We start from the raw sequence: 20,642 nt of genomic DNA on the forward strand, positions 1-20,642 counted from the left end.
GGGTGATAAACCTATTGAAGTCGGTAGCCATCCCCATCAACTTCTGAACTTCTTTGACCGACTAAAGGAAGGCGAGTTCCAGAATTGCTGTGATCTACCTTGGGTTGGCCTCCATTCCACGATGGTTGACAATATAGTCGAGAAATTTACCGGATCTGATGACGAATGCATATTTTGAGGCGTTCAGTTTCATCTTGTACTTTTGGAGAATGCTGAAAGTCTTTAGTAAATCGGTTAGATTGGTGTTCTTTTCCTTTGATTTCACCGCCATGTCATCGATGTATACTTACATGGTGTGGCCGAGTTGTTCCTTGAACATAGTGGTAACCAGTCTCTAGTAAGTTGCCCCCGCATTCTTCAGTCCGAAGGGCATGACCTTGTAGCAATAAGTTCCTCTTGGGGTGAGAAATGTGGTCTTTTCTTGATCCTTCGGATGCATAGCAATTTGGTGATAACCCCTGTAGGCATCTAAGAAGCTCATGCGTTGATGATGTGTTGTTGCATCCACAAGTTGGTCAATTCTGGGAAGAGGAAAACAATCCTTTGGACAGGCCCTGTTCAAGTCCATAAAATCGACACAAACGTGCCAAGATCTTCTTTCTTTTTTACAACCACAGTATTGGACAACCATGTGGGATAAGTGACTTCACGAATTGTCCCGGTATCAAGTAATCTGTCAACTTTATCAACAACGGCCGATGCATGCTCCGCGGCTGACCGCCGACTTTTCTGAATGATTGGTTTGACTTTTGGATAGATGTTTAAATGATGCTGGGCCGTAACTGGATCCACCCCCGACATCTCGTATAGTGTCCACGCAAACATGTCAAGGTTGCCGAGTAAGAAGGACACCGGCTCGCCTCTTTCAACTTTGTTCAAGGAAGTGCTGATCATGAAAAATCTGTCAGGACTCCTATTGATTTCGATCCGATCAAGGTCTTTAGTTGCCTTTTCGTTGGGGATTTTCCCAATGTCCTCGAGGCTCTCTCGATCCGATATTTCAATCGAGTTCACTTCCAGTTCCTTTTTCCTCTTTGCAGCAGCAATAAGATAGTATGCTTGTGCCGATTTCTGAGAACCCTGAATTTGCTCAATGCCATACTCAGTTGGAAAACAGAGTAGTTAATGGTAGGTGCTTGGTACAGCCTGCATAGTATGCAACCAAGTCCTTCCCATGATAAGATTGTATGGTGACGGGAGTTTGACGACCAGAAATTCCACATCTACTGATTTGGTACCCGTCCGTACTAGTAGTGTGATCTTATCTATAGGATACTCGGGGTTGGCGTTGAAGTCGAACAATGGGTAATCGGCCGGTGACAGATCCAAATTAGTGAAGCCGAGTTTAACAAACGTCTTGTAATACATTATTTCTGAGGTGCTTCCCTGATCGATGAGAACACACTCAACTGTGAATCTGTTCACACGTAGCTCGACGATGAGGGGATCAGCATGGAGGAAAGTTACTCCATCTAGGTCGGTGTCATCGAAGCTAATCCTGCCAGTTTCGTGGGGTCGTTTGGCTAGTGTGATTAGCTTGGGCGGGCTAGGTTGCAGTTAAATTGCATGTACCTCGGCTGATGACGGTAGGCTGTGTATCATGTGAATTACACCAAGTGGAGGTGAATCCGGCCGTAGGGCTACTGTGTTCAATGGATTGTTCTTTCGGACGTGTTGCGCCAACCTGTCGTCTTGTACTAACTCCTCTAGGTGGTCCTTTAGTGCATAACAACTCTCAGTATCGTGGCCATGGTCCTTATGATATTCGCACAGCTTATCCCTTCTCCTTGTATTAGGAGGTCCCATCATCTTGGACAGCCACTTAAAGAACAAAAGATGTTGGACTTTGGGTAGGATCTTACTGATCGGCTCTGCCAATTCCGTATACTTCTTGTTTGAACGTCTTGTGTGCCTACTATCCACTTGATATTATTCGTTTGAATGGTGCAAACATTAGCCACTTAAACGGTGCGAATCACATCGGTGTCTCGTTTAGTCCGAGTTCGAGGTTCGGGGCTCCTTGATGGCACGACGCTTATCGACTGAACAAGACCAGATGGAGTCGATTTAATGATTTTCTGTTTGGCCTTAACGTGCAGGGCTTCGCCTTCCACTTTACAGTATTCTTCAACTTTCTTCATTAGCGCCCAGACTGTTTTGGTAGGCCATTTGGTCAATGAACTGCAGAGAGAACTATTAGGGTGTAATCCCATCATAAAGGCGGTAATGACCATGGAATTATTGCAGGCATCATCCACCAAGTTGAAACAATCTCAATAGCGTGCCGAATACTCACGGAGGATCTTTTCTGGTTTAATTTGCATTGCCCAGAGAGAGTTGGCTTGCTTTAGCTGAACTTCATTGGTGATGAATCTTGCCTTAAAGGATTTTTGGAGTTGATGAAAGCTTCTTAATGACGCCGGCTCCAATTTATAGTACCATCTGACGGCCAATGGTCCCAGGCTACTTGGAAACATTCAACACATGAGGGCTTCATCATCAACATGCAACGTCATCACTTATTTATAATGACGAATGTAGTCAGTGGGATCTGATTTTCCGTCGTATAGGGTGAATGCTGGTGCTTTGAACTTTTTAGGCAACACAGCTTTTGCAATATGTCGTACGAAAGGGTCATGCCTGTCCTCTTCATTCGAATTATCACTTCATTTCCCGCGTCTGTGACGTACATATGGACTTCCTTCGAATGAGCTCGATACATCGACTCGCCCCTTCTTTGTGGGTTCTTGAGATGGTGAGTCGGAATCACTACCATTATCATATTTTCGTAGTCAACATCGTTGATCATCCTTCTTCTTTTCTGGGGATTGACCCCGGTCATGGCGTGCGACCTATTGAGATTTGGCTAACTTCAAGGCCAATTCCTTATGCAAGTGCTCGTTCTCAGCCATCATATCTACTAGATGTTGTTCGTTTCGTTTTGCTTGATCCATGATCGTCTGCACAGTCTCCTGCACAAAAATTGAGGGTAAGGTTTGAGCTACTGGGTCGAAGTTCAAGGCCCGTCGCGCGGTGATATTCTCCGGTCCAAGCATGTTTCTTGGAGTAATGTCATCTCTTGGTGTAACATCGTCAGCAACTATCGAAGGATCATCTGTCACGCCTACCATGGACACACTTGAGTATTTCCACAGACGGTGCCAATTGTGAAAAAGTGATTTGGAAATACTCCAGAATCCAGTTAGACGTCCTTGATCCTCTGATTGTTACCTGAAAAAATGATGAACACTCCAGTCGGGGATGCCAAAATTAGCACTCCGACGGACAAGTCAATATTCTCTCCAATTTACTTCTATCTCAAGTTATCTTGTACATTCTCACATATCTTCCTTCTGGCTGATGTTCCTCATTTTATAATGTTCTTCTAGGGCCCACCTTCTGATTTATGGAAACCCAATCCTAATAGCTGGGCCCTCATTTACGTTGTATGATCTGCAACATACTCGGTTATAAAAGTAAGCTTACTCGGCCGAGGGCGGGCACAGTTAGTCGGCCTGTAAGAGATGACTTGCAAATGGCTCCACCAAATTGTAGCTTTTTATATTCGGCCACCACACTTTATTTTTGTTTTTAAATTTTTTTTAAAACAACATATATCACTTGCTTTTCTCACCATTTTATATCACTGATTACATGACACTATATTATTTGTTTTCATTATTTCCTTTACAAACAATCATAAATATGTGATATGTGACATTTCTCTACCTTTTTTTCTTATATTTTGTACGGGGAAGAAATAATTCTCCTCGTATAATCCTGTTGACTAAGTCCACGCTCCTCCGTACGACGTCGCTTTGTAACCTGAAAACACAAACGTGAGCTAGCCGGCAGGTGTGTGCCGGAAACCTCTCCGATGCCTAAGTCAGAAAACTTGACAAATAGACAAAGCTCAATGTATTCAGGAAGCAAAATTGTATGTTGTGTTATGTTACCTCCTCCAAGGTGATGCTTGTGAGCTTTTATAGGTTTCGAGTGGCCCAATCCTAGTAGGACTTTTATTCTTCCATGTAGAATCCTCCTAGGATTCATACTCCTAAAGGATAATGCTTATCCTTTTACACCCCCCCACTGCTTAAACTAAGTGGGATGGTTTTTACTACGGCCGAACTACCATTTGACCGAAGTAAACTGGCTAAGCTGAGCCATGAAGTAGGCCGAACTACCCTTAGTTCGGCCCTTCCTTTTACTCCTCATATCGGTTCTCCCTTGCATAAACCATGATATGTTGGGACCGAGCTACCGAGTAGCAAGGTATTGACCGATCTATCCAGGATACGTCATGACCGGACTAACTCGGAGACCGGACTAACTCAAGTTGTCCAAACCGAAGTAGCTTTACAATTCCTGAGCCGAAGTAACTTTATTTCTCATGGGCCGGAGTAACTTCTCGGCCCATTTTACCCAGTCCTTCGTACTTTGGGCCATAAAGTCCATTTCATAGCTCGGCCCAATTTTCACCAAAAATTACCCTCTCAATTGCCCCTTAATTCCATCTGCACAGCATGATTGGGATTACCTAGTGACCAGCCGAGCTAACGTCTATAAGCTTTTCCAGCCGAACTAAAAAAAATCACACAGCCTCTCCAACCGAGCTCATTTTACTCCGGCTCTATACGTTCGGTCAAAACGTCTCTTCAATCACTGACTGTAACGCTTCACTTTCCAATGACACGTGGCAGGCTCTGATAGGTTGTGAGCAGCTATCACGCCGCCCTTGTACTACGAAAATTTTGAACAGTTTCCCGCTTTTTCTCTCTCCCTTTTCACAAAACAACTCCTCCAGTCTTGAATCATTCACCCACACATTTCACCCTTTCCTTTCTTCGTGCCTCTGCTCTTCTAATCCTGAGTTCGTGTTCCTCTTTTGCTGGCTACTGTTTTCATCCCCAATCCCCTTTTCTTCAATCTGGTAAGCAAATCTTCTTTCCCTCCATGTTTTTGCTTTCGTATTTGTTCTATGCATTTGGTTTACTGTATTTTTGCAAAACATGTTCTTCCATTTCTGCTTCGCTTCTGTACTTCCTTGAAAAAACATTAGCAGAACTTATGCGCGTAAGACCAATTCTGTAGAAAATTAGTCTTGAATCCAAAATCAAGTAGCAACCGAACTAGGATACTGTTTGTCCTATTTAGGTAGATCACTTTAGATAATAACCGAACTAGAACTCCATAAATCAGTCGTTTCAGTAGGTTATCAACTCCTGAATAACTCTAGCCGAGATAAGCCCACCGAACGAAGTTTGACTTTAATAAATAAGGAATCCTCGGTCTTCAACCGAGCTAAGCCTTTGGGGCTAAGCCAGCTTTCCTAGTTTCTAAACCAAACTCAGAAAGCTGCCCCTAGAGGCTTAACCGAAGTAACAAAACTCATAGTTCAACCGATTTAGGCCATTGGGGCTGAACCAGCTTTCTTAGTTTTTTAGACCGGATTGAGAAAGCTGCCCCTAGATGATGAACCGGTCTAACAAAATTGTTTCTAAAGCCAGTATGCCGAGATGCCTGCCAAGATTTGGCTAATAAGAACCTTGCTCAAAACCGAGCTACCAAGCACTTTGGTTGAACCGAGATAGAACCTGCCCATAAAGCCGAAGTAGGACTCTTTTACCTCGCTTTTAATTTGTAGCACGGTCCAATGATCTGTGCTTAACCCCTGTGTTTTCTACTTTGCAGACTTAGGTTTCCCAGGCACTCCTACGTGCGCTCAACCGAGTTACTGAGCACAATTTTTTCACCGATATAACTTATTTGTAAATTATACGATAGATGGGGAAGTATAGATACCTAGTAAATACTCCGGGCGGCCTAGCCGAATTCAGGAAAGACTTCCAAATACCTGATGACGTCCATCTGGTCTTGGCTGAAAAAGACGTCATTCCCTGGGACAATGAAGGCTTCGTTCCCTTTACCCTTTTATCCATTATAGAAACCGGACTACGGTTTCTAGTCCAGCCATTGATTTGCGAGTTCCTTAGGCAAGCCAGACTATGCCCAACCCAACTATCTACTAACTCCTACCGCATCATTATGGAAATAGCCGAACTGAACCGTCAAGCCGGACTAAACCTTGGCCTGGCCGAAATCTTCCATCAATATTCCATTGGCTCAAAAGAGGATGGATGGGTTTATTACCTTAGAATACGTCGTCGCCGAGAGAAGATAATAAAACATACACCGGACAAAGACTTAAACGACGACGATTTTTTCTAGGTCTCTGGGAACTTTGAGGACTTTCAAGCCCAAATTCCTGGCCGACCTATAAATTGGAAAAAAGGAGAGCCCGGTAATTTAACTTCGGTCTTCTTCCTTGCATTTTTTACTTCGGCTTTTATGGAAACCCAACCCTAATAGCTGGGCCCTCATTTATAATGTTTTTCTAGGGCCCACCTTCTGATTTATGGAAACCCAACCCTAATAGCTGGGCCCTCATTTACGTTGTATGAGCTGCAACATACTCGGTTATAAAAGTAAGCTTACTCGGCCGAGGGCGGGCACAGTTAGTCGGCCTGTAAGAGATGACTTGCAAATGGCTCCACCAAATTGTAGCTTTTTATATTCGGCCACCACACTTTATTTTTGTTTTTAAATTTTTTTTAAAACAACATATATCACTTGCTTTTCTCACCATTTTATATCACTGATTACATGACACTATATTATTTGTTTTCATTATTTCCTTTACAAACAATCATAAATATGTGATATGTAACATTTCTCTACCCTTTTTTTCTTATATTTTATTTTATCAACAAGCTTTTATTTATTTTAGATTCCAAAATAAATTAGTCAAATATATTTGAATCATTGCTGAAAGTTTAAACTAACAAAACACACACACACGCACACACATATACATGCACTACAACCGTATCTATGTAAAGAATGAATAAAAAAATAAAAAATGGAAACAGTGAAAGACAAAAAGATAGAGAAGTTCAATGGATGATCCTTACCAGCTTCTGAAGCTGATCAACAGAAGATTTCACTATCTTGAAAAAATGAGTTGCCTTCACCGCCGGAGATCTCGACCAGCTTGATCCCACCGCGCTACGCCGGCTACTATTCACCATGTTTATTGGTTTTTCGGAATGCAAGTATATGCCTTTTGGTTTCTGCAACCAGTTTAAATACTTGGTTAGCTCCTCTGTATCTCTCTGCAGCTATTAATTTCAAATTTAAGAAGGGTAGTTGAAACAATAATCAGCCCTTCTAGTTTTTTATGAGATGAAAAAAAAAAAAAGTTGCGTTTAAGATGATTTATAATTTTTTTTTTTTTTTGGTAATTGAATAGATAATTATGAGAGAAAACGTAATTGAATGATATGTAAAATATGATATTTTATCTTCTTGACTAAACCAAACCAACTAAGCTTTAATTCTCATCAAATAGTGTATATAAATCTCAATTAGAGTCCACGAACGTGACTTTAAAGAATTAATAACACTCAAATCTCAAACTGTACCCACTAAGCCAATCTCTTAAGGTTAATATGACTTGTTTGTTATCTTTCCATTGCACTATCGTGTCAAATATGGCACAATACTTGCCTATTGCTAAAATCTATGTTTATATTTATTTTTGAGGACTCATATATAATATTTGATTTGAAATTATATAAGAAAAATTGAATAATTTTACACTTTCCATTAGTTGGATAGAAAAACTAATAGCGATACTTTAGTTCAAAATTATTTGAAGGATTTTCTGATCAAATTTGAAACATAAGGGATAAAATACTTTAGTCCTAAGCCACGAGAGTAAAATGAATTTAACCCTAATTTTAAGTTAACTTTTAAAAATGATAATTTCTGAAATAAGTGTTCAATTTTTAAATTTTTTTTTTTGTAAAAAATCATAGATTTTTATAAATAATTACTTAATATTTATTTCAATTATTTTACATAATTTTGAGCTATATAATTAGGATCTCAATGTATAATTTATTAAATTTCATTTGAGGAATTTTAGTAATTGAAATAATTTATATCAATTTTTAAAATCTACTTCTATAATTTTCTTTAATCCAAAAAAATAACACAGAGATTTACATATCAAATCAATATATTGATACTATTATGTAATACATGAAATATATCACATGTCTTAAATATTGTGAAAATACCACATATACATGAAGGGGAGATGGATCACAAAATCAAAATACATTTAAATAGAATTTCATTAACTGAAATCACAAAATCAAAATACATTTAAATAGAATTTCATTAACTGAAAACTTAAAACATAACTTACAATTGTATTAGCAACTGCAAGGATCTTGATTAGGGGAAAACAGAAAGCTAAAAGGGCGCTCAGAACACTCTGGTTTTCTTACAACAATGAAGGATAAGAAAATTTTCGAATGTCTGAATCCTTACAATTGATTACAATATAAAGAAATAAAAAGCAAAACAGTGAGCATGTGAATTCTGAAAGCAGCTGGCCGAGCAGGTGAAAAGCAGATGCTGTCGGATGCTTTCGGTGGAGTGATTACACAACTGAGCAGCCTTTAGTAAAAGTTGATTGGTTGAATAGTGAAGGTGAACAGTAAAAGTGAACAGTAGTTTTTACTATTCATTACTTTCGGTGGAACATGTGAATAATGGAATCAATATAAATACAAATTGGCAGCTTTTCTCAAAAGAGTATTGATTGAAGCTAATTTGTATTTATATGGAATCCAATGTTGATCAGACAAATGGATCCTGAGCATCTTGAAATTCGGGTCCTGAATACTGATTGGTTGATTCTTCAGAAGAATGGATCTGGGCTGACCCGTCTGAACTGTCTGAATCGGTGGATTGAGCTTTAGCTTGATTCAACAGTTGATGGGCTAACTGGATCATGTCTGCTTTGGATGATTGGGCTTTACTTTTGGATTTACTTTTGGGCTGAACAGGAGGTGGAATAGGCTTTGCCTTGACTTTGGATTGTACTTTGGACTTGGATTGGGCTGGTTGAGCAGCAACAGCTTTGGACTTTGATTTTGTTGATTTGGGCTTGGAGCCACTAGATGAGGGGCTTCCAAGGTTGACTGGAGGAAGACTGGGCTGGCTTCCTTGAGTGACTGCAGCAGTTGGGTTCTGCTGGACTTGAGCAAGAGCAGGAGTTGGAGCAAATTGATCAGGTGGAAATTCTGCTGGAACAATTTCAAGAATTCTGGGAACATTGAATTTATCCCACCATTTAACGGTGTGTTGGCGGATGATAATATTATCATCAATCCCATAATTCCATTTGAATATCCATGGAATCTTGTATTTGGCAATGAATATGAGTAATAAGGGAAATTGCTTCTGGTGAGCAGAAAATGGGTAAACAGAGTTGAAGTAATGAATTATATTTTTGAGATCATCAGGAAGGATAGCTGAAATGGCGCCATAGTGAGACCACCATCTCAGAAACCAAGTGGGTAACTCAGATTTGAATTTCTGATCAAATGAGATGAACCAAGAATGACTAAAAGTTTCATTTTGGTACAAGAAAATCTTGAACCAAGCATCAACGTAATCATGATAATTATATGGAATAGAATGGCCAGGTAGATCACGAAGCTGGTTAGGATTACCCCATTCAGCCATGGAAACAATATTGTGAATATAAAGTGAATGGTATAGGACCTTATAGGCATAGGTGCGGTCTTGAATAGGTTTAATCAAAATGGAATGGTGATTGATTAGAATATCTTTGTAGTAGGCTAAGGTTTTCTCTGGATGAGAAAGGGTGAAATGGCATCCAGAGCCAAAATGGAATTTAGCAATGTCATTGATGGATTGATTCCTGGGGTGACTGGGTTCTTTATAGAACAGGTTGGTAACATGTGAATTGGTATATTCAGATCGAGATGATTTAACAGGGTTAACTGGGAATGGAGTAACTGAAACTGATTGGCTGGATACAAAAGGATCAGAGGCCAATGCAGATGAATAATCAGGGCGTTGAATAGTACCAAGGGTCTGGTAACGGTTAATGAGGTCAAGTGAATAAGAGGGGGAAACTGACTCCAAAGGAGGAGGGACAATGAGTTGATTTGGTTTATTGGAAGAGGAGGCCAAAGCCTTGGAAGGAGGCCTTGGACGAGACATCTGTGAAATAAAAAACAGTGATTAGCAACCAGAAAGAAGATCTAAATAATCTTCATGATGATGTAAGCAATTGTAGTTGTGAGCAAGTAAATTGCGGCGAGCTTGAATCTGTTGGGAATTGATGTATTGGGCTCGTTTGGTAGTGGGTCGAGCTGATTTGAGGCGACGAATGCGGTGGGTAAGCTGTTTAATGAGGGTTTTGAAATAGGTAATTCGGGATTTATGGTAAGCAGTAAATGGTGTAGTCATCCCTTACCCCCCTGTAAAAATTCCCGGGTAAGAAAATCAGGAAGGGAATTTTGACAACCAGGTATATAGGTAATATCAAAATCAAAAATACTTAAAATAGCCTGCCAACGGGCAAAAATTTGCTTACTAGCAAGATTTTGAACATCTTTTTCTAAAATAAATTTGGCAGATTTGCAATCGACACGAAGTAAGAATTTTTGATTTAAAACATCATCTTGAAATTTTTGAATACATAAAACAGTAGATAAAATTTCTTTTTTAATAGTACTATAATTAAATTGTGCTTTATTCCAGACACCAGAATGATAGCGAACAATTTGTTCAGATGATTGAGGAGTAAGTTGCTGAAGAAGAATGCCACCATAACCAATATCGGAGGCATCAGTTTGAATAATTTTGAATGAATTTTCAGTAGGAATACCAAGACAAGGAAGAGACTTAACATATTGTTTGACCTGTTTAACAATAGAAGTATGAACAGAAGACCAAGGAGGAGGATTATCTTTTAACCGATCAAATAGAGGTTGACAAGTTTTCCTAAGGTCTTTATAAAATTCAGCAATGTAATTGAGGGAACCTAAGAACCTTTGTAATTGAGTTTTATCAAGGATTTCATCAGGGAATTTGGAAGCAAATTCAATGGATCGACTAATAGGTAGAATGGTATTATGATGAATATCATATCCTAAAAATCTGACTTTAGTTTGAAATAATTTAATTTTAGGAGCAGAAATAACAAGACCATGACTTTTAATTGTGTAAAAGAATGCAGTTAAATGTTTCCAATGTTCACTAATTGATTTCGAGAAAATTAATATGTCATCAATGTAGACAATGGAAAAATGACTAAATGGGTTAAATATGTCATTCATTATATGTTGAAATTCACTAGGAGCATTTTTTAAACCAAATGGCATGACATTCCATTCATATTGACCAAAGGGTGTATTAAATGCAGTTTTATACCTATCTTTAGGGTGAATTTGAATTTGCCAAAAACCACTTTTTAAATCAAATTTACTGAAAATAACGGCTTGACTAAGTCGTTTAATTAAATCTTTTTTATTAGGAATAGGATATCGGATCCATTCTAAAACAGAATTTAATGGTTTGTAATTAATAACAAGTCGAGGGACACCTCGTTCTAATTCAGCATTTTTATTAACATAAAAAGCGGGACAGGACCAAGGTGATTTACTTGGACTAATTATACGATTTTTCAATAATTCCTTAATTTCTTTTTTACACATTTCAAGTAATTCATGATTCATTTGGATAGGTCGAGATTTAGTAGGAATTTGGGATTCATGGAAATTCTTAATATAGGGTAAGGTAACTACATGTTTTTTCCTATGCCAAAATGCAGTAGGTAAAGTGGAGCAAACAGTTGACTCAAGTTTTAATTGAAAATCATGGATTTTGGAAACAAGAATTGGATCAGTCAATTGTTGGTCAATACGTTTATGATTTACTTCTTCTTTAAGAAATTTTAAATGCCTGGTTAGGCGGTTAATTTGATGAGAAATAGAACAATCTTTTAATTGGTTTAAGTATAATAGTTCAGGAGGAGATAAAAATTTGAATGTAACAGGTTGCCCTAAAACATGTGTGGTTATACCAGTACTAGATGTAGTAAAGGGATATAGTAAATAAATAAACGGGGAACCCAAAATGATTTTATCAGTCATATTAGTGACTAAAACAAAAGAGGTGTTAAAACATACATTATCTTGGCAAACATGTACTTTTGGTAATTTATATTTGATATGCATTTTAGTACCATTAGCAGAAGTTAATTTTTCGTGACATTTTTCATAATATGTAGTAGGAAGTAATCCTTCTTGGATACAATTTAAATCAGCACCAGTATCAATTAAGGCAATTAATTCTAATTCAAAGTCATTTACAATTATTTTGATTTTAGAATACCATTTTTGAATGTAAAGTTTGTTGATTAGACTTAACCGTTTTTCTTCAGGGTTGTTAGATTGAGAGTGGTGTGATCGGTTATCAAATATCAAATTATCAGGATTAGTAGGATCAGAGTCATGTTCAGATTCATGTGGGGATTCATGTTCATTTGTTTGGAAATTGTCTAAACTTTTATCAAGTTTTAAAGTAATAATTTCATCTTCTAATTTTTTATCTTTGTGTTGTAATTCTTTGATGGTTTGTTTAATCTGATTGATTTCTTGTTGTAAATCTTGTAAGGTGACTTCTTTTTGCTTATTTTTAAATCTTTCTAGAGTTTTGGATAAACTGATTATAGGTTTATCAAACTTGGGTTTGGAATCTGAATGGATTAATAAGGATTTTAATTTATCTGTATATTTTTGTTTTAACTTGGGATCATCTAATTTACTAATTAGATCAATTAAAGCAGATTCTTCTTGAGTGGTTTTGGTAAGGACAGTAATTTGTTTAACGGGTTTACAACAAACGTCATTACAACCTATTGTAATATCATTATCGGAATTATCACTAGGTGAGGAGGAATCAGATGAAGTAGCAGGAGGATCTGAAGAGGAACTACTGAGGGAGTGATTTAATTGAAAGATTTCAAATAATTGATTTTTAGAATTATCATCAATTTGAAGTTGATTTACTTTATCTTTTAGTTTTTGTTTTTCTTTACATTTATTTGAATAATGTCCTTTTTGACCGCAATTATAACAGGTAACATCTTTAGTAGATTTAGATTTTGGATGTGATTTAGATTTATAATATTTCTTTTTCGGTTTGGTATAAAATTTATCATTGGATTTAGAAGGTGAATAATTCTTCTTATATTTATATTTATTGGAATGTTTGTATGAGGATTTATGTTTGGAGTATTTGTGTGATTTTCTACGGGAGGGTGCAACAGGAGGTAAACCATATTGTTCACAGAAATTTCCTAATTCATACTTAGCTTTATGTTTATCTTTATTAGCTTTTTGAGTAAGTTTGAGGTCAATACACATTTTTAATCCTTCCTTTTGAATAGTGCTAATTATATCTCCATATGTGAGACTATCATATTCAATAACACCAGTGGGTTGACTAAGAACATCTCTAATTTTGTGGGCAAATAAGCTAGGTAAGCCATTAATAAATTTTTCTTTCCAAAATGATTTAGTACAGTCTTCACGTAACATGACACGAGAGGTAAATACATCTTTATACCATCTAAAGTCACTTAAGGTTGGACAGTTAAGATTACTTAATTGATCATGGATTCGAGAATAAATATTGGTTGGGGTACCAATAAAATGTCGAACTATTGTATATATTAATTGATTAATTCCATCAGGGTGACAACAGCCTAGAGTTTCATCAAAAAGAGGGAGTCCATTTTCATCAGTTTGATTGGCATAAATAACAGAGTCACGATCGGTTTCAGTGAGATATTTTTCCCACCAAGATTTGAGCATACCAGTAAAACCAGAAGTAAGTAAGGAAACAATTTCAGGTTGGGTGTATTGGGGATAATTACTGAGATAACTATTGGCGACCATAGATAAATGATTTAATTTTTGAAGGATTTGATCTTCACTGAGACCATCAATATTCCATTCGTATAATCTTTTAGCAGAAACAGAAAATTGATTACTAATATTTGTGTCTTCAAATTGGAGGTCGACAGGAGTAGGTTTAGAATACCAGTTTTTGGTAGTTTGAGGATTAACTTTAGGATAGTGAATTTTGTTAAGAGTAGTAGGTTGAAATTGTTGGGCGAATTGGTTTAGTTCATTATCAGTAGTGTCAGTTTCAGATTGATCAGATACAGTCTTAGTAATAGGTTGTTGATTTAAAACAGTAAGACCTTTATCTTTAGATGTAGACGTATCATTAGGAGTTAATTTGGTAAATAATTGTTCAATAGCTTTGACAGTAGATTGGTCAGTAGTAACTAGACTATTTCGTTTAGAACGATGACTAGGCAGATTAAGTAATGGTGGATCTAGAGATTTAGTTGATTTAGCAGATTGGTCATCTAAATTTGTTTCTAATTTATCTAATTGTTTACCAATTGTTTTGAGACATTGATTAGTATAATTGTTTTGTTCGATAACTTTTTTGATTTCAGGATCAGTACCAGGTAACTTAAAAGGAGAGGCTAGAACTTCAGAACCTTGGTGATCAATAATTATATTTTCTAAAGGAGGATGATTAGAACTGACAGAAGTATTTGGAGAAGTTTTCCATTTATGTTTTGTGATTGTATTAACCTTTTTGTAATATTGCTCCATATAATCAAAGAAAGATAATTCAAAACCATATTGAACCATAAAATTATACCATTCCCTAGTGATTCGGGATTGTTGAACAGGATTATATTTAGCACTATAAGCATGTCTTTTAGATCTATTTTCTTTAGATTTGAATTCAATAAGTAATTTATCTAAATCAGGAGTAAAATCTTTTGTGATTGTCATTAGCTGAGGATTGACAGGTGGTATTAATCCTTCGAAATCAGTTTGAGTTGGGGAATTATTTGAAGCTATTTCTTCGTCAGGGAAATGTGAAGTAGTAGTATACACAGGTTTACTAATTTGGGAAGTGGTAGAATTATCAATTCCTTTTAATTTATTTGTGGAAGTTGGATTAGTTGGACCAAGATGGATTTGACTGTTTTTTCTAAATAAAGGAGTGTTAAATATTTCATCCTCAGTTGAGATTTCAGAAGGGACACTAGATGTACTATGTCTAGAAGATTGACTTCGATTGAATTTAATATTAACAGATCCATCATTGTTTTGTTGAATATGTTGAATGTCTTGGATTGAAGATTGTTGTTGACTATGTTTGTAATTTTCATTAACAGTAACCCATTGTTCGGGTAGATTGATATCTTTCCATTCAATCATTTGAGGAATATTAATATTGGATTCACCACGAGTACCACTTTGAATTAATAGGGTTTTATCTTTAGGACTTTTTCGTAAAGCATGGACATTTAAATTAGTTTGCATGCATTTATAATGAACACGATAAATTAAAGCAATATTATGAGACGAATCTAACATTTCAGTGTATTCACCATATAATTGTATGTTTAATGTTAATGCTTTGAGAATATGTGGATCTCTTAAACTTAATGTAAAATCAGGAAAACAATTGAAATGTACTGGACCTTTATTAAGACCAGTTTCCATCATGCCCATTAAACTAGCATTGTAATTAAGAAAACGAGCATCTCGTAAACAGAGTAAAACAGAAGTATTTTTGCCAACAAGGGTTAATGGATTGACACCAACTTGAATTAAGCCAATATGCATAAAATTATAACCATTATCTAAATGTCGTTTGATTAATTTTTTATCAAATAACTGACAGGTTTCTCTGGGTTTTTCTAAAGCATAAACTTGTTCAATAGTTTTAACATGAAGAGAGATTTTAAAAACATTTTGTACAAATGTGGTTTTATAAATTTCGGAAATTGATAATTTGGGAATATTCCATCCAGAATCAATTTTATCATGTTGTATTTCAACATCTTCTTCATTAATTATGATGCCTGGATTAGGTATGGAAGGCAAGGCAGTTGACCTAGAACTGACTGATGAGTTACTTCTAAATAATCGATTCATTGTTCTGGATTAATTAACCAGTTTTACAGATATCTTAATACATACCCTATTCTTGTCAATGTTACCACATACCTAGTGTACATACATACCCTATCTTGAAACCCCAAAGTCTGACCCTGCCTAAACCGAAGGACTTACACTAGACTGGGAAGAAGTGGGTGACTTAAACTAGGTGGATAAAATAGACTGATCTTGTGGGTGATTAAGATTGAACTGAAAACAGGATTAATTAAACAAACAAGGAAGACGATTGAATAGAAGTAGCTAAACAGTTAGAAACAGGACACAACACAACTTGGCTCTGAATATATATATATATATATATATATATATATATTTTTTAGAAAATTTAAGAGGACATATATATATTACAAACATATTCATAAATTATAAGTGTAATAGTACTTTGAGAGAAGGGGCCATAGTAGGGGTTACCATGAGCCCAATGGCCCACCTATCCAGATATTTTAGGATTTGAAAGAGAGAAATGTTAGAGATCTTAAAAATTTTACCAAATGTCTCACATGGATATGAGACCCACACGTGTCTAGCATTTTTGTTTGGAAAAACTATTTAGCATATAGAACTGGGATAAATTAAGATTTTGAGTTTGTTTAATTTTTAGATTGAAGTTGGAATAAGAAATTTTAGTCCAATCCGACGTGACTTGACCATTTATAAAATATTAATATTAATTTTTACATTATTTAGTAAACCTTATAAGCCAATTTGGCTTGGCCTTCTAAAAATTGTGCCTTTTTAAACTGTATTTAGATTATGTAGATCTAAAAAAAATATACTAAGATATTTTAAAAAATTCACTAAAAATAAAAGATATAAAAAATTGAAAACTGAAATTATTTTTAAAAACTCAAAACTAAACAGAAACAAAGTTTGTGAACAAGGCAAAATATTCATCAAAACACCAACAAAACATGTATAAAAAACATTAAAACACAGCAATACTACTAGCATAACCATAATTTCTCACAAAAATTTTGTTTAATGTGAACACACTTACTTACAAATTGCAAAATAACACATTTCATTCACCCATCCAACTTTCTGCTACTTTCTGTTGGTCTTTCAAATTAACAGATTTTCTAACACTCCAATCTTCTGCAGCTCTCAATATCATGACATTGAGCAAAGGTGGTTCAATGTTGCTCTTCATCATCATCTCAAAGACACAAACATCACCCGCTAGTATATTGTTGTCCCGTGCAAATGAAATCCAACCAAGCTTGTGTTTTGGACCACGTTTCTTGCCATAGAACTGTGCAGACCATGTTCTCCCATCTGAAACCCTTAGTATGACACCACTCTGCTTCCCACTAAAATATTTCTTTGCAAAGTCTAATGGTATATGCTGCAAGAAATCAAACAAAGTTTCTTACTTGTCTCAATAGAAAAAGGATTCAATTCCACCAAGAGTGAAGCGAGAAGAGCTAACAAAACTCTACTCTTAAATGAAAGCATCATCTTTCAACTTGCTCCTCTCATTAGTACTTGGTTGTTTAGTATAGTTTATTGGGGCTGCTTGTAGTTTTTTCGGGGATAAATTAGACTTTCACTTATATAACTCAAATTTCAATTTATTAGCATCTATAATTTCAATTTGAACAATATTAACCCTTGTTGTCCAAATTGCTGTCACATTTTTCTACATGTACCCCTTGTGTGATGGACACATTAGAATATCATGAGTTTTACCAGTCAATTTGGAAGTAGGCGAGTTTAGGAAACATTGTTCATATTGAAACAAGGACAAAAGTGAAGTTTAGATCAAACTATAGATGTTCAATATTACCTCAGTTATTAGTTTTTACTTACCGCTTCTAACAAAAAAAATAATTTAAATAAGTTGAAAATATGAGTATTGAAAACTGAGGTAAGACGCTTTTTAACTTCTATTTTTTGATTATTGGTTATAAGTTTTCAATAAGTTACACCAAACGAACGAAGTTACGGAGCCTATCTATGTCATGTAATGAATAAAGCTATAACACAACTACAAAACTAAGATGGTTCAAGAAAAATTTGATAGATGGCTTACCAAACTCTGTTTGGGTCTAAGATAAGATGGTTGCATATAAACCATGAAGAATGGGTTTTTAGATTCAAAACCCTTGGCTCTCTGACGGGCTCTAAATCTGTGATCAACATTCACTGATTTCCTTCTGTCAGGAACCTGAGATGGTAAGCGTCCCTGGGCAGTATGCATGCCTTGAGTACATTCTTCTGCAACAAAAACAAGATCATCGATGATAGAGATGGACACAGAATTCTAACTTCCAGACTAACTTAGAACAACAAGAAGAAAAGAAAACAAGTAAATTTCTCACTTTTAATTTCTCTCGTCACATCTTCATTTAAATTTGCAAGCTTTCCCTCCTTTGATTGAATGCCTCTTGAATGCAGATTGGAATCATTCTTGGTTTTACATGTTAGATTGGTTCTCATCATTTTCCTCCTCTTGCATGTAGGTGGATCATTTAAGATTTCAACAGAACCATCTTTCTCAAATGTTCCTTGGCAGGTGAGAAAATCATCCAAGATTTCAACAGAATCATCTAACTCAACATCTTCTGTTTCAGGGATTTGGAAATCCCATTTCTGGTTGGTTTGCCCAGATGGGTATTCTATCTCCGAAGCACTCTTATCAAATATTAGGACATGGAAAATGGAATTCCCATTGTATTGGAATACCAAAAAGTGCCCATAGCTTATGGAATAATACTTCATAAACTCTTTCCAACCATTATGTAGCCAAACATGGCCTCTAGAATTTGACAATTCTACTTGCCATACTGCACCACTGGGAACCTTGAGGAATGCAAGTTTTGATAGCTTGAGTTTCTCCCCATATTTTCTCACAAATTTTCCAGGAATCATCTGCCGGGAACATCAAACGAAACATTGCACATATTAATGGCTTTAACACAACAATTTAAATCCAAAGAAAGAACAGAGCTTTGCTCCACAATCTTATATATTGACCACAAAAAATTTCCTCTTTAACTTTCTTTTATTTTTTCAATTTAGAAACCAAAGCCGAAAAGGGTAAATTGACATTAGAATTGCGAATCAATGTTATGCATATATGTACAAGAAGTTGACATTTTCATGGTGGGATGATTTTGCTCCTCTTCATTACATTTCGTACTGTTGCAACATATCATAAAAATTCAACATCAACCCGCCTACAATTACCATATCATTATACTTAAAAAAAAAAAAAAATTCCTTAGTTCATTTTAAATTTGAAATAAATTTTCTTACATTGGCTTTTTCACAAGTACTCTGAGATTTTCTAATAATATTTTCGAATTAGCAGCTTGAATTACAAAAACAAGTTCTGAACCGAAGTGAAGCAGACAAATATAATAACATTTACATTTCATGTTATAATTCAACAAAAACTTCAGCTGTCTTAGCCGATCTCCAACCTTTACTCAAAATTTTATACAAATTTCAATAAAAAATTGAGTAAAAACTTTATTTGATAGGAACCAATAGACAATCTCATAGTTGGAAAATGCCTTAGACTCTCACCATCTCTACTGATTTTTGATTGGTTGAAAACTGTTTATTTGTTTGTTTTTTTTTTTTTGACCTTGCTCTCACAGCCCCCCACGTGGAGGTGGGGGGTGCTGGGGTCATCCCCACACTGAGGGTCCCCAATAGTGCTCCTCATAGTTAAGCATAAATTTGTAATTCATTAATGTCAGAGTAATAAATTTGAGAATCACAAAACTTTGGGCCCAGGCCCTGATGCCTGAGTAATGCTAAGTATCTCAAATAATCTACCAAATTTTATTCACACCATTTAAGAGATTTGATAAAAGGTTTGATAGATTATTTGAGATGTATAACATTTTCCTTGTTGAGCCAGAGATGTTGAGGTTAACAACTAATCATTAAATTTCACCGACAAAAACAAAAGACTTAGTTTTAAATAATGGTATCAATTATATATTGGTATAGTGATACAATTATACACGGGTCAATATCAACTGATATATTATTAAAAAAATATTAAAAATTTAAAATTTTTGTACCTAACCGCTGATATTTAAAAGCTTAGTTGAAAGTTGTTTTGAAGGATTGAAGATCACCTTATACATATATATAAATAGATATATGTACATATAATCTAGTAAGGTGTCATGAATGTGTAGATCCACTAGAGTGGTTTCAATGGATGATTACCAGTTTTTGGTTTTGAACAACTGCAGAGTTTATTATCCTGAAAAATTGCGGGGAACCCTTCGCCGGAGAACTTGATCCAGTGCCGCTTCGTCGCCTACTATTCACCATTTTTGTTGGTTAATCTTTCGAATTTCAGAAAGCCGATAAACGTTTCGCTGAAATAGTGGAAGTGATTTATTTACAGTGTCCTCGATATTGATATTTATGTTGATGAGTAAATTACCCATATGGTCTCAAAAAAATATATCACTTATTACGGGTGTTTTGGAAAGTGCGTTTTTTTTTTTTTTTTTTTTTATTCTTTTTCCGTTTTGCTTTTTGGATTTGTTTTCGTATTTTGAAAAACTTTAGATTTCTAGATTTATCTCAATAAGACGTACCGAAAAATTATAATTTAAAACAAATAATAAAAAAAGACAAAAATAAGTAATATTTTTTGACTTATTTTCATTTTTAGTGATTTTTTTTGAAAATTTTCCATATTTTTGAAAATTTTCAAAA

At 35.6% G+C, this 20,642-nt stretch overlaps 1 protein-coding gene across 1 annotated transcript; it reads right to left on the reverse strand.

Annotated features, from left to right (window-relative positions):
* Nucleotides 1–17,782: 17,782 nt before the first annotated feature.
* LOC114274625 (B3 domain-containing transcription factor VRN1-like) lies at nucleotides 17,783–20,314 on the reverse strand. The gene is made up of 3 exons (XM_028216601.2): nucleotides 20,142–20,314; nucleotides 18,275–18,824; nucleotides 17,783–18,170 (listed from the first exon to the last, which is right to left on the reverse strand). The coding sequence occupies exons 1-3, from the start codon at nucleotides 20,247–20,249 to the stop codon at nucleotides 17,959–17,961; spliced, it is 870 nt and encodes a 289-aa protein (XP_028072402.2). The 5' UTR covers nucleotides 20,250–20,314; the 3' UTR covers nucleotides 17,783–17,958.
* Between the last annotated feature and the right edge of the window lie 328 nt (nucleotides 20,315–20,642).

The sequence above is a fragment of the Camellia sinensis genome, chromosome 4 (assembly GCF_055761805.1).
Source record: "Camellia sinensis isolate YWXY chromosome 4, ASM5576180v1, whole genome shotgun sequence".
Classification (NCBI taxonomy): domain Eukaryota; kingdom Viridiplantae; phylum Streptophyta; class Magnoliopsida; order Ericales; family Theaceae; genus Camellia; species Camellia sinensis.

Bases quoted from the DNA above. Each gene is read 5' to 3' on its own strand.
- LOC114274625 (XM_028216601.2), bottom strand. From the start codon at position 20,249: ATGGTGAATAGTAGGCGACGAAGCGGCACTGGATCAAGTTCTCCGGCG. The intron at 18,825-20,141 runs GTAATCATCCAT...TGTTCCCGGCAG, and splicing joins TTGTTCAAAACCAAAAACTG to ATGATTCCTGGAAAATTTGT. The intron at 18,171-18,274 runs GTGAGAAATTTA...TTTTTGTTGCAG, and splicing joins TGTGACGAGAGAAATTAAAA to AAGAATGTACTCAAGGCATG.